A 12,363-nucleotide genomic window follows, 5' to 3' on the forward strand; every position below is an offset into this window, starting at 1 on the left:
AGCTAGTGCAAAGGCCCTGGAGAGTGAGAAAGGTTCTGAGAGGTGTCGGAAGGTCGGCTACATCATCAACTGGCTTCAAGAAAGGCGTGACACCGAGGTTCTGTCCCTGAAGTCAGGACAGGGGTGCTGGCTAGCGTGAGGCCAGAGAGCAGCGTTTGGGCGATTTTTATTTTATTTCATTTTTTGATTTGCGCCCTAACTGGCTCCTAGCGAGTATGGCTTCTGGGCGTGGGCCACCACGCCTTGCGGGCTCAGGCCCCCACTGAGTTTTGGGAGGGGGCTAAGGAAGCGGGTGGCGAGGGGGTTGGGCCTAGAAACCTGCAAACTTCGCCTAGGGAAGGGAGGAGTCTGCATGAGACCCAGCGAGTCTCTCCTGCGGTCAGACGCCCAGCCCTGCTTTTGTCAGCGTGTGTGACCTCAGGGCTGCACCTCGTGGCTCTCAGGTAAGGCTGCTCAGGGTTAAGCCCCAGATGTCCCCGTGTTTCTCACCCTGCTCTGCCTGGCCGGCCCTGGGGTGGGCAGTGAGAATTGCTCCTGCACCCGGAGAGTGCCGTGACAGTGGGGGACAATGAGACAGCGGGGCGGCAGCTGCGCGAAGGCGGAGGTGAGCTAGAGCGGCTGCTAAGAGCCTGGGGGACCCCGGCTTTCAGCCCCTTCCCAGCCTCCACCCTCAAACGCTTTCCTCTGTCTTTGACTGGGAAGGAGTTTCCATCAGTTTCTTAACAAAGTTTGCTAGAAAACCGGGCATTAAAGGTGTCTGTTGAATCCTGACACACAGGGCAGAAGCCACCGTCCTCGGGCCCTCTCTTTGCCACCTTGAATTTGGATCCGGGGTGTTCGATCCCTTTTTGCCGCCTTCTCCTTACGCCCACCCCAGTGTCCTTGTTGATAACTTGCAGATACTATTTAAGCACATTTGAGAACGTTTACTGGTCATAGGCGTGTGGGTTTCTACGTAAGTCATAACTTGACTTCTGGGCTACGCACTTAATTCCAGGCGCTGTGAAACGCGTGGACAGACCAATCCCGACCTGAGGAGAGCTGGTTCCTTCCTGGGGAAGGCGCAGATTTGGGTAAGCTGCAGAGTGTGCTCGCAGGGCACGGAGAAGGTCCCTCTGGAATGTGACAAGTGTCTTGGATTGAAGTGAGAGTGGGTGTTGCGTGTAATTTAGGGAGGGTTCTTAACCTAGTGTCGGGATGTTTGAGAGCGTTGACCCCCCCCCCCCTAGAATCGTTTAAATCCCCGAGTTTGAAGCATAAAATGAGTCGGGCCTTGAACCTAGTGCTAGGAGACCGAGGTAGGTGCATCACTTGAGTTCGATGCCAGCCTGTACTACATACTGAAGTCCAGGACAGCAAGGGCCATATAGAGACCCCGACTCAAGTAGACAGGTAAATAAAAAAATAAGCACAAACATAGGTCCTTTGAGGTCTGAGGCAAAAAGGCACCATTGAATGCTCTCTTGAACTGTTTTAGTGAAACCCTGTCTCAAAACGTTGAACAAGTATGTGAGCTTTTTTTTCTCTTCCCATCCAATATCCTATATAGTCTGATGCTTATCCCTAAGCTTTCTGGTAAGGTGCATAACTGAGCCAACTGCTGAGACCACATTCCACCGCAGCTTGATTTGCATTTTAAATAGTTTAGTGGCGGGGTGCTTCCTCGTCGTCTCTACCTTTGGAAACAGCGGATATTTTAGCAGTGCGCCACCAACTCACGCCTGGGGGGTGGGGGTGGGGGGAAGGACGTGACTTCCTGACTCTGGGAGAAGGAGGAGTGCCTTCTTGGATTTGCATTTCCTTGGCCTTTGCCTAGCTCCTCTTGTCAATTGTCTGTCCTCTTTTCAAATGTTTATTATCTCACTGCATTTTCAAATTAGCAACGAGTTCTTTATTTTTTGAGTCCCCTCCCTCAGGATTGTGGATTCTCTCCCTCTTCCCGCCTTAGTGGTTTAGGCTCTATGTAGCGCAGACGGGTGGCGCTCTGCATAGCTTGTGCCCAGGATCTAACCTGCAGTACAGAAGGATTTAAAAAAAAACAATCTCTCATCTTGTATCTGATTTGGTTTGATAATGTGCTTTTGGGAGAATCTCAGAGTCCAAGCTGTCCTCCTAGTCATGTGACGGAGGCTGACACCTCAGCTCCACCTCCTAAGTGGTGGAATTAAAGAGGAAAAAATAAGATAGTTTACTATGGAGCCATTTTGATTGTCTGAGTTTCAGGCACACAGATGTAGGTTACCACAAATTCCATATTCCATCATGGAAGCAGTTTGTTCCATAAAGTTTTATAATCTTACAGAACAAATTTAAAGTACATTGGGTGTGGCGGGTAGACAGGTCCGGAGAGTCTGGGCAAGCATTTCTGCAGTACCAAGATGCTATCTGTCATTTCTTATGAGTTCGTGGATGGATGCTCTGTGTAGTGGTGTGCTAGATTAATAGGTTCTAAAAGGTTCTTATCTGTTGGTCACAAGACACAGGGACTGTCCTGGAACGGTGTCCTCCGAGCTAGAACTAGCCCAAGATAAGATAATGAACCTCTGGACCTGCAGCATTCCAGTGTATTGGGTATTGCAGGCTGATCTGACAATTAGCCTCTGCAGGCACCAGTCTTCCAGGAACTCATGTGTACCCGGTGCAGAAAAATGGCCTCGATTTTGTTTGTTTGCTTGTGCTTCTTTTTCAACTTCAGTACTATTGCCTATTCTTTTGTAGCTTCCCCACATATATAGACTCTATAGGTGCTGGAAATGTGATATTTTTTGTTTAACAATGCAAAAGTTACAGACTTGTTTTTGCTATGCTGGAGATCTGAACCTAGGGCCTTGAGAATGCTAGGTATGTGTTCTTTTTGTTTGTTTTCAGACAGGGTTTCTCTGTTGTAGACCTGGCTGTCCCGGAACTTATTCTGTTGACCAGGCTGGCTTTGAACTCCGAGATCCACCTGTCTCTACTTCCCCAGTGCTAGGAATAAAGTACAGTGCCATCTTTTTTTTTTTTAATTTATGTATTTACATTATAAATGCTGTCCCCTCACATTGTTCCTCCCCTTCCCCCCCCCCCCCCCCCCCCATCCTTGTGCATCAAGTCTGCAGGGTTAGCTTCTCCCACTGAGGCCAGACAAGGCAGCACTCACATTCTTTCTTTTTTTTTTTTTTTTAAGATATATTTATTTTGGGGATTGGAGAGATGGCTTAGCAGTTAAGAGCACTGACTGCTCTTTCAGAGGTCCTGAGTTCAAATCCCAGCAACCACATGGTGGCTCACAACCATCTGCAATGAGATCTGATGCCCTCTTCTGGTGTGTCTGAAGACAGCTACAGTGTACTTACATAGAATAATATATACATAAATAAATATATTTTTTAAAAGACATTTATTTTATGTATGTGAGTACATTGTTGCTCACATTCATAAAGTTTTCTTAGTTATAGCCAAACCCCTTTCTAAGCTCAGGGCTGGTGGCCTGGGTTGGTACTCCCTGCCTTTAACATGGTATTGGCTTTATGTATGAGGCAGGTGGGGGACAAATGTAAGTTTGGTTCTAACAAGTTCTAGACCGAAATAAGACAAAATTGACCAAATAAGACAAAACAAATTTGCTTTGAATTTCTGAATTAAATATAAGAACATACTATTCTCTACTTTGTTGTTGTTTGGGTGTTTTTTGTTTGTTTTTTCCGAGACAGAGTTTCTCTGTGTAGCCCTGGCTGTCCTGGAACTCACTTTGTAGACCAGGCTGGCCTCGAACTCAGAAATCTGCCTGCCTCTGCCTCCTGAGTGCTGGGATTAAAGGCGTGTGCCAACACCACCCCCCTTGAGTGTTGTTTTTGAGACACCATCTCGTTGTGTATCCCCCCTTGCTGACTTGGAATTCTCTAAGTAGCCCAGGCTAGCCTCAGATACATAGAGATCTTCCTGCTTCACTTTACAAGTGCTATGTTTTAAGTTTTTAAATTGGGTTTTATTTATTTGTGTGTGTCTCCATGTATGCCTGTGTGTCGTCACCAGTGTGGAAGCCAGGACCACCTGGAGAAGTCAGTTCTCTCTCACCATGTGGGTCCTGGTAGTAGAACTCAATGAATCTTCTATATTTTTCGTTTTTTCCTTGTATGTGTATCTTTGCTTGTTTTATTTCCTTTGTTTTGTATTTTGAGATAGAGTCACCCTGTAACCCAGGCTGGTCTATTTGGAGCAATCCTCCTGTGCTGATTGATGGTAGGTAGTAGAGCCTTTAGAGGCAAGGCCAACTGGAGGTAAATGAGGTCACAAGAGCAATAATGAGGTCCCAGTGTCTTCCTCGAGATCACACGATGGGCAGAGGCAACCTCCACAAGCTTCTATCAGGAGCCTAGAGTGGTCAAGCTGCAGTGGAGTAAGCCCCGAAGCTGAATGGACGGAAAGAAACCCTGTTTTTCATTAAAATGTTAGTCTTAGGCATTTTATGACAGCGAAGGAAACTTGAGAAACCAAGTCAGCAGGCCTGCTCCCTCTCCTCCCCATCCTGGGATATCCTCGGCCACATGTTCAGTATACAGCCTTGGAGTTCAAGATGTTTGTTTCCATGGAATTGGTTTTGGGTCCTCCAGTATCTGTGATCAGTTATCTGTTTTCTGGTTCACAAATTCCATGATTCTTCAGGAAGCCTGGGTATGGTTTGCCATGATGTGCCAGCAGGTGGCTGGCAAGGTTCTGTGGTAAGATATGATGACCTACCTACAAGGTTGGTCTGGGTTCCTTCCCAGTTGCTGTCCTCTGAGTGGGTGTCACAAGCCAAAAGGTAGACGGCGCATAGGCGGTCTGGAAGCGTTTTATTAAGCTGAGGTCATCACGGAAGGCTCACACTCTAAATTCCCAAGGCTGCTCACCTGTGTGATGTGCCTTAGGTGAAGGTCGGTCAGATCCAATCTCTAACAGAAGTCTGACTTGAGTGTCAAGATCCCGGGGACACTCCAGCGACAAGCCAGCGACAAGCCAGATCAAGGTGGCATCTCAACAGATGTGCACAGCACAACGTTGTTCTTGGTATCTGTTCATAGATGGTCCAGTGGGCATCATGGTGTTCTAGGCCTGTGAGCTAGTAATGTCACTGAGTTCTGGTTATCAGGTGCAGCCTGACTAAGCTCCTTTTACATATCTAAAAGGCTTCCCCCCAGACAGGGTTTCTCTGTGTAGCCCTGGCTATCCTGGAGCTCACTCTGTAGACCAGGCTGACCTCGAACTCAGAAATTGGCTTGCCTCCACCTCCCAAGTGCTGGGATTAAAGGGGTGCACCACCATTGCCCGGCTTAAACGCCATTTTTTTAAAAACTATCAGTGGGAGTATTATACACACACCCATCCGTATTAAATGCTGTTGTTGAAATGGACTAGCCTTTCCCTTCCAGCTCTAACTTGAATCCACAGTCTAAGGATCTATTTTGGTTTTTGAGATGAGGTTTCTCTGTTTAGCTGTGGCTGACCTGCTCTGTAGACCAGGCTGGCCTCAAACTCCCAGAGATCGTCCCACCTCTGTCTCCTAAGTGCTGGGATCAAAGGCGGGCGGGCACCACTGCCTGGCTAGTCAGTCTAAGGGCCTGTCAGTACAGATTGGGCCTTTGGGAGGAGAAAGGGGAATGGGATTTATTTTGACTCCTTCAGGAAGTATCTAACATTTTTCACTCTGGAAAAAAGTAATGTTCTTAGGTCAACCTCAAAACTTTTGTTTGTGGTACACACAACTTTTTACCTTTCCATTCATTTTTTTTAAATTTATTTTTGTTATATCTCATTATATGTTTTGTTATTTTATTTATTTATACTTTATATGTTTTGTTTTATTTTATATGAGGACAATTTGTTTTTGTTTTGTTTTGATTTTGGCTAATACATTTATAGAAAGTTGCAATCATAAAGGATATGGGAAGACACTACCTTTTTTTAGTTTTTATTTTTTTTATTAGATATTTTCTTTATTTACATTTCAAATGTTTTCCCCTTTCCTAGTTTCCCTCTAAAAATCCCCTATGCCCTCCCCTGCTCCCCAACCCACCCACTCCTGCTTTCTGGCCCTGGCATTCCCCTATACTGGAGCATAGAACCTTCACAGGACCAAGGGCCTCTCCTCCCATTGATGTCCAACTAGGCCATCCTCTGCTGCATATTTAGCTACAGAGGACAACTTGTAAAATTTGTGAGTCCTTTCATGTGAGTCCCAGGAATCAAACGCACACTGGTAGGCACCATCCTCTTACTTATCAGCTTTCTTTTTAAAGACAGGGTCTCCTTGTGTAGCTCTGTAGACCAGACTTGCCTTGAAAGCCACCAACCCTCACCTCTGGAGTGCTGGGATTGACGGCGTGAGCCACCGTGCCCAGCTTGCCAGTGCTCTCTTTCATGTTGCTTTTTTAGAACTGTGTGTGTGCTCTATTGCCCAGCTGCTGAGATGGAAGTCTCACTATGCTGCCTATCTCACCACCAACTCCTGGGCCCCTTCCTTGCTCTCCTAATTAGACGGAACTGCAGGCAAGCCCACCTCTCAATGGGCTTTAGTCAGCATGCATAAGTTGTGAGTTCTGACTTTTTTTCCTTGTTAGCATCTCCAGGAGCACATCACATTAGTGACCCTTTATACTTTATAATAAAGGTCTATGGATACACATAGCATAGTATTAAGTGTGCTTATTCTTGCCAAGTTTCTCAGTAAAACTCAGTAAGAACATTTTCATTTGTTTATATTTCAGATGACTTTTTTTCCTTTTAGGATTTTGAACTTCTGACGCTCTCGCCAGGAAAAGGTGCGCTTTGTGTCAGTGTATCCACCATGTCGGGCGTGCAGTCCAAAGCAGCCAGGCTTCAAAAGGAGCGGAAAGAAAAGCTGTCGGCAGACAGGGAGAGAAAAACGGCCACATCTCTGTGCTTAAAGCACAGCGAAGTACCTGCATCCATGATGAAGCAGTTTAATGCTTTAATGGAAATGCAAGAGGTGATGTTTGCAGAGATGAGAGAAACCTATAAAAACGATATAAAGGAAATGCTGTTAAAACGAACAGCACCTTGGGTGAAGCATTTGGAAGAGCGGATAGGGCAGCAAGAAGGAGATGCAATCTCGGAAAGGCCAAAGCCAGGAGAGAAAGTGGAAGAGTTAAGTTCTGGAACAGACGAGGACACTGAAAACCTGACTGTGAGAAGCAAGAAGGGTAAGCAGGACAAAGCTAAACCACTCAACAGCAGCCATGTCCTGAAATCATCACTAGAGAGAGGGGGAGAAGCCCTGCGTGGGGAACATGGCAGGTGTGGAGAGAGCAGCAGCCTTGTAGACTGGAAGAATGCGAATGAGAAGCCAGCCCGAGAAGCCAGCTGTCAGAGTGAAGAGAATCGTCTCAAGGCCCCCAAAGAGAGCCCGCCCGAAGGAGGCGCCGGAGCCACCCTAAGGCTGGCTGCTGACTTCTCGGCAGCCACGCTGGATGTCGGCAGGCAGTGGAGCCAAGTCTTCCGCCTTCTGAAAGAAAAGGAGTTGGAGCCTGAGCTGCAGTGCTCCGTGAAGTTGGCATTTAAGTGTGATGGGGAGGCGAACGTTTTCTCAGACCTTCACAGCCTCCGTCAGTTTACCAGCAGAAAGCCTTTTCTGAGAGAGTTGCTGAAAGATGTGTTCCCGCAAAATGAAGGAGGAAGAAGAAACGAGCTTCGGGAAAGATTGGTGAGCACACGAGGGTGTAGGGCTCGGGTGTGAGAGTGGGTGTGGCGGTCGTGAAGAGTATAGGTGCAATCTAGACAAGCCCTTAAGAAAAAGCACATTAGCCGGGCAGTGGTGGCGCACGCCTTTAATCCCAGCAATTGGGAGGCAGAGGCAGGCCGATTTCTGAGTTCGAGGCCAAGCCTGGTCTCCCACACTGAAAATTCTGGTATTAGCATTTTAAATTGGAAACAAGAGTTGCAAGAGGTGAGTGGCAGAATTAAGGTTTGCTTGGCAGATGTTCAAGAGATGGATAGGAGAACATTTTGGTGTGTTAAAATTGAAGGATAAGTGTACCTTAAAAGTGTTCATTAAAAGGGGACAAATGAGTGGGAACAACCAAAGCTTGGCTGAGGCAAGATCAGTAGAATTATCAGGTGTGAATAGCTGAGCTAAGGGTTCTTTGTGAAAAATATTTCATCATGTGGAAGAGGGTTTTGCCTGCTGTGCCGCTGTGCATCATGGGCGTACGTTGACTGGTGTCCTCAGGGGCGTCATTTTCCCTCGAGCCACCCCTTGTGGGTGTTGGGAACTGAACTTGGGTTGTCTGCAAGAGCTCGACCAGTCAGCCATCTCTGGAGCCCTACGCTTGGCTTTCCTCCTCCTCGTGACGTCACTGCCGTCCACGTCCTGCTCCTCACTTAACCCTAACTTAAGCCGAAGGGGTCTTTCTAGTTAGTGACCGCTCTGATTGCAGCCCTTGTACAGTGTTCAAGCCTTCCATTCCATGGTTAATTGACTCATAAATCACTGTATGTTGATCTCTAGAGGTAGTATGGTCTACAGAGATAGCTTCACAGACACGGGGGTCTGCTGTGTAGCCCAGGCTGGCCTCTTGCTTACTTTTGTCCTGCCTCAGACTCTTTCCTAATGGAATTGCAGGTTTGTACAGCACAACTGCTCTGGTCTCTCTCTCTTTTTTTTTTCCTGGTACATTTTGATTTCTTCTAGAGGGTACCTATCATGCGCCCACTAGTGGGACCACTGCATGAACATCTAAGAAATCCCCTGGGTCCCCTTAGCCATACGATATTGTGGGGAATCTAGCTGGTGAATGCCAAAATCTGTGGGTTTGGTTTTCATCTTCCCATTACTTTAGTAAGGCTGTGCTTATTTTATTTCTATGTCTTTGTTGAGCTTTTAGGTTTTTTAAGTATACATTTTATAAGCATTATGATTTTGTTTTTCATATTGAGGTCTTCATTTAACACACCTGGAGGTGGTATCACCTTATGAAAGGCTGGGCTCCAACCTTGGTAACCAGTTTATTCCAGTTGCTCGCTATTTTGTATTTATCTATTGTTTGTTTGTTTGTTTGTTTGTGTTGACCAAGGCTCAGATTTAGCCCAGGCTAGCCTCCACTCCCCATCCTAACACCTCACCTCTGAAGAGCTGAGATGACAGACACACGTCACTATGCCTATCTTTTGGTCTTTAGAATGGAGGGCTGGCCTGGGCTCAGTTCCCAACAGCATATAAATCAGGCGTGGTTTCTATGAATGTTGGCAGAGCCTGAGGCATGAAGAGTGACATGAATTTGTGGCTAGCCTAGACTATTAGTGGCACTATCTCACCAAAAACAAAAAAGAGAGAGAGAAGAGAAAAGAAAGGAAAAGAAAAGAATAGTTAAAATTGAAGCTGCCAAGATGGTGGGTAACGGTGCTTGCTGCCTGATGACCTGAGGGCCTGTCTGGGACCCAGTGGTAAACCAGAAAACTAACCCTGAAAGTTAGTTTTTCAGGAAAGTTCCTGAAAGTTGTCTTCTGACTTGTACATAATTGCTGTGGTGCGCGCGCGCACACACACACATACATACATACATACATACATACATACATACAATTTAAGGGGGAAAAGGGTTAACTTATGTTAGAGGGAAAAATAAATAACTACCCCAGTGGGTCTGGCTTACAAGGGTCTTAATGGTATAGGATTCTGCAAAACATGAAGCGAGATCATCGTTGTGCACAGCAGTCAGTTACGCGCAACACATTAGATACTGAGGGCACAGAAAGTCAGAGCAGGCATGAGCCTGTGGAAATGTGTTCTAAGTACTTCGGAAAAAGCAACTGTTAGGCTCATTATAGAAGACGGAATCTATTTGGGGACCCGTGTCTTTGAGAATAGACGATAGGTCTAGCACTATCTTGTGTGTGCAAGCACACTCACCTACCATGTCCAAGGCCCTGACTTTGACCTTTAACACCACAGGGGAAAATATTTACAGATATTTGCTTATTTTCACGGCAAGTATACTAAATTCAGAGGATAAAATAGGTTTAATTCACTGAGAAAACATGGTTGGCTTAACTAACTCTTTTAAACTTCTAGGGTAAAACGCTAGGAGACACGAAGCATGAAGCTAGAAGAATAGCGAGTGACAGTTTGAGCTTCCTGTTCATCAAAGAGGTAGAAGTTGCTAGTCCAGAGGTGAAGACTTACAAAGAAGAAACACTGGACCGGAAGAATAAAGGAACTCTCAAGAAGCAGGAGGGGGAAGAAGAAGAAATCTCAGAGACACAGGGAGAAGAAACTTCAGAGGGAGAGACCTCAGAGTTGGGGGAGGAAGAGGGTTCGGAGTCAGAAGAGGAGGAAGAGAGTTCGGAGTCAGAAGAGGAGGAAGAAAGTTCAGAGTTGGGGGAGGAGGAAGAGGACTCTGGGGAGGAGGAGGAGGAGGAGGAGGAGGAGGAGGAGGAGGGGGAGGAGGAGAAGGAGGAAGAGAACTCAGAAATGGGGAAGAAGGAGGTAGCCTCCATACGAAGCGAAGTTCTGGGCTCGGCCTTTCAGGGCCTTGTAGTGGCAGGAGAATGTGGTGTTGGGAAAATCACCAGGAGTGCTGAGGAGATTGGCTTCATTAGTTTGGTAGTAGATTCTGAATCAGAGGAAGAAGTAAACAGAAAGACGGCTTCCCAGACTAAGAAAAAGGAGACCTTCCATGGGCTTAAAGAACTTGCCTTTAGTTACCTGGTCTGGGACTCTAAGAAAAAAAAGCTGGTGAGATGCCAGGAGGGAGGAGCAGCTGCTGCTTCTACTCAAAGGATCGGGATGCCGTGTCTAACCTTATATTTGACTTCTCCATCAGAATCTTTAGGGGCAGGTAGCGATGGTCCTAAAAGCCATTCATGTACAAAGTTGAGTGCTCTGTCACAAGTCACTCCACTTTTAACGAACATAGAAAAGGGGAGGTACAAGGTGCCGCAAACAGAAGAGCCAACAGCCAAAGAAGCAGACTTGATCCTTGAAACCGAAGAAAACTTCAAGAGAGGCGTGATCAGTGTTATCAGACAGATGCAAAGGGAGGTCGACAAAATCAAAAACATTTACGTTTCCGACGTCCTGAATATGAAAAGTTCACTGGATGATCTGAATTCCTTAGCTTGCACGATTGAGGCCAGGGTGAGCGAACAGGAAGATGCCGTGGAGGGACTGACCAAGGATACAATGCAGTTAGCCAGGGAGATCGTTGATAAAGAAAGGCTGAGAGAGAGGGAAGATAGGTTTCGAAGCTCCAACATCCGAGTGATAGGGATTCCAGAGAAAGAAAACCGGGAGAACGGAGCGGTGGACATAATTAAGGAAGTAATTGAAGAAAACTTTGCCGAGCTAGAAGACCAGAGCCTCGAGATTGTCAGCGCTCATCGTGTCCCTAATTCAGTGGATGAGCACAGACTCACGCCTAGACACATCTTAGTGAAGTTTGGGAGTGCTAGTGATAAGCAGAGAGTCCTAAAAGCTTCCAGAGCAAAACAAGAAATAACCTACAGAGGGTCCAAGATCAGACTGACAGCTGACTTATCACCTGGTACTATAGATGCACGCAGCCAGTGGTGTGGTATCATAAAAATTCTGCAAGACGAAGGCTTTCAGCCAAGAATCCTTTATCCTGCCAAACTGGCATTTGATTTTAAAGGTAAAACCAAGATATTTTTTGATATTGAGGAATTCAAGAAGTTTATCTCTGATATACCCTATTTGAAAGATCTGTTGAACAATATACATTAGCAACCTGGAGTGCTCTCTGTCCACCAAAATACAAAACCAAGTAGAGTTGGACAGTGGACCATCACGTCTCTGTCTTGAAGGGTGGACGGCTGACTTTTTTTCCCCCAGGGAAAGGGGCTGGGGAAGCGGTGTAACTCCCTGAGTGTTGGTTGAGTTAGACAGCGTATGTAGCTTTTCAGTAGCTATCTACCTTGGTAAGGAGGAATCTTGTCAGTGTGACCACACACGGAAAAATACTAGAGGCCACAGTGGGATGGGAAAGGACATGATAAGTTAGAAGAGACTGCAGGCTGACTGACTCAACAAGATTACATTGCTTTATTATTTACTATTACATATTAAAGCTTGAAGTTTGCATTTGTCATTGGTTTACTTAATGTCCCTGCTTATTTTCCAGAGAACCTGTAGATTGTCTAATCGCTTCTACCTTGTATTGCTTCAACCCATCCATTAGTGGAGTCTTTACCTTAGCACGTGACTGTGTGTGCATAGATAGTGCTTCCTTTGAAATCAGTCTTTAGTGAGGAGACACTGAAGAAATCTGAGAGAAGAAAATAGCATGTTTTGTTTTGTTTTACACTGGTCTCCAGTATCCCAAATTGTCCTGAACCTCTCCATGTAGCTAGGACTAGCCTCCTGCTTCA

General features: G+C 46.1%; 1 protein-coding gene across 1 annotated transcript; it reads left to right on the forward strand.

Annotated features, from left to right (window-relative positions):
- Positions 1-356: 356 nt before the first annotated feature.
- L1td1 (LINE-1 type transposase domain containing 1) lies at positions 357-12,089 on the forward strand. The gene is made up of 5 exons (NM_001081202.1): positions 357-443; positions 998-1,073; positions 6,746-7,681; positions 10,049-10,350; positions 10,549-12,089. The coding sequence occupies exons 3-5, from the start codon at positions 6,806-6,808 to the stop codon at positions 11,717-11,719; spliced, it is 2,349 nt and encodes a 782-aa protein (NP_001074671.1). The 5' UTR covers positions 357-443; positions 998-1,073; positions 6,746-6,805; the 3' UTR covers positions 11,720-12,089.
- Positions 12,090-12,363: the final 274 nt, after the last annotated feature.

This window comes from Mus musculus, chromosome 4, assembly GCF_000001635.26.
Source record: "Mus musculus strain C57BL/6J chromosome 4, GRCm38.p6 C57BL/6J".
In the NCBI taxonomy this organism is placed as follows: Eukaryota; Metazoa; Chordata; class Mammalia; order Rodentia; family Muridae; genus Mus; species Mus musculus.

Coding starts and splice junctions, on each gene's coding strand:
- L1td1 (NM_001081202.1), top strand. CDS start 6,806: ATGTCGGGCGTGCAGTCCAAAGCAGCCAGGCTTCAAAAGGAGCGGAAA. Junction 7,682..10,048: donor ACGAGCTTCGGGAAAGATTG/GTGAGCACACGA, acceptor TTAAACTTCTAG/GGTAAAACGCTAGGAGACAC. Junction 10,351..10,548: donor GAGGAGGAAGAAAGTTCAGA/GTTGGGGGAGGA, acceptor GAAAATCACCAG/GAGTGCTGAGGAGATTGGCT.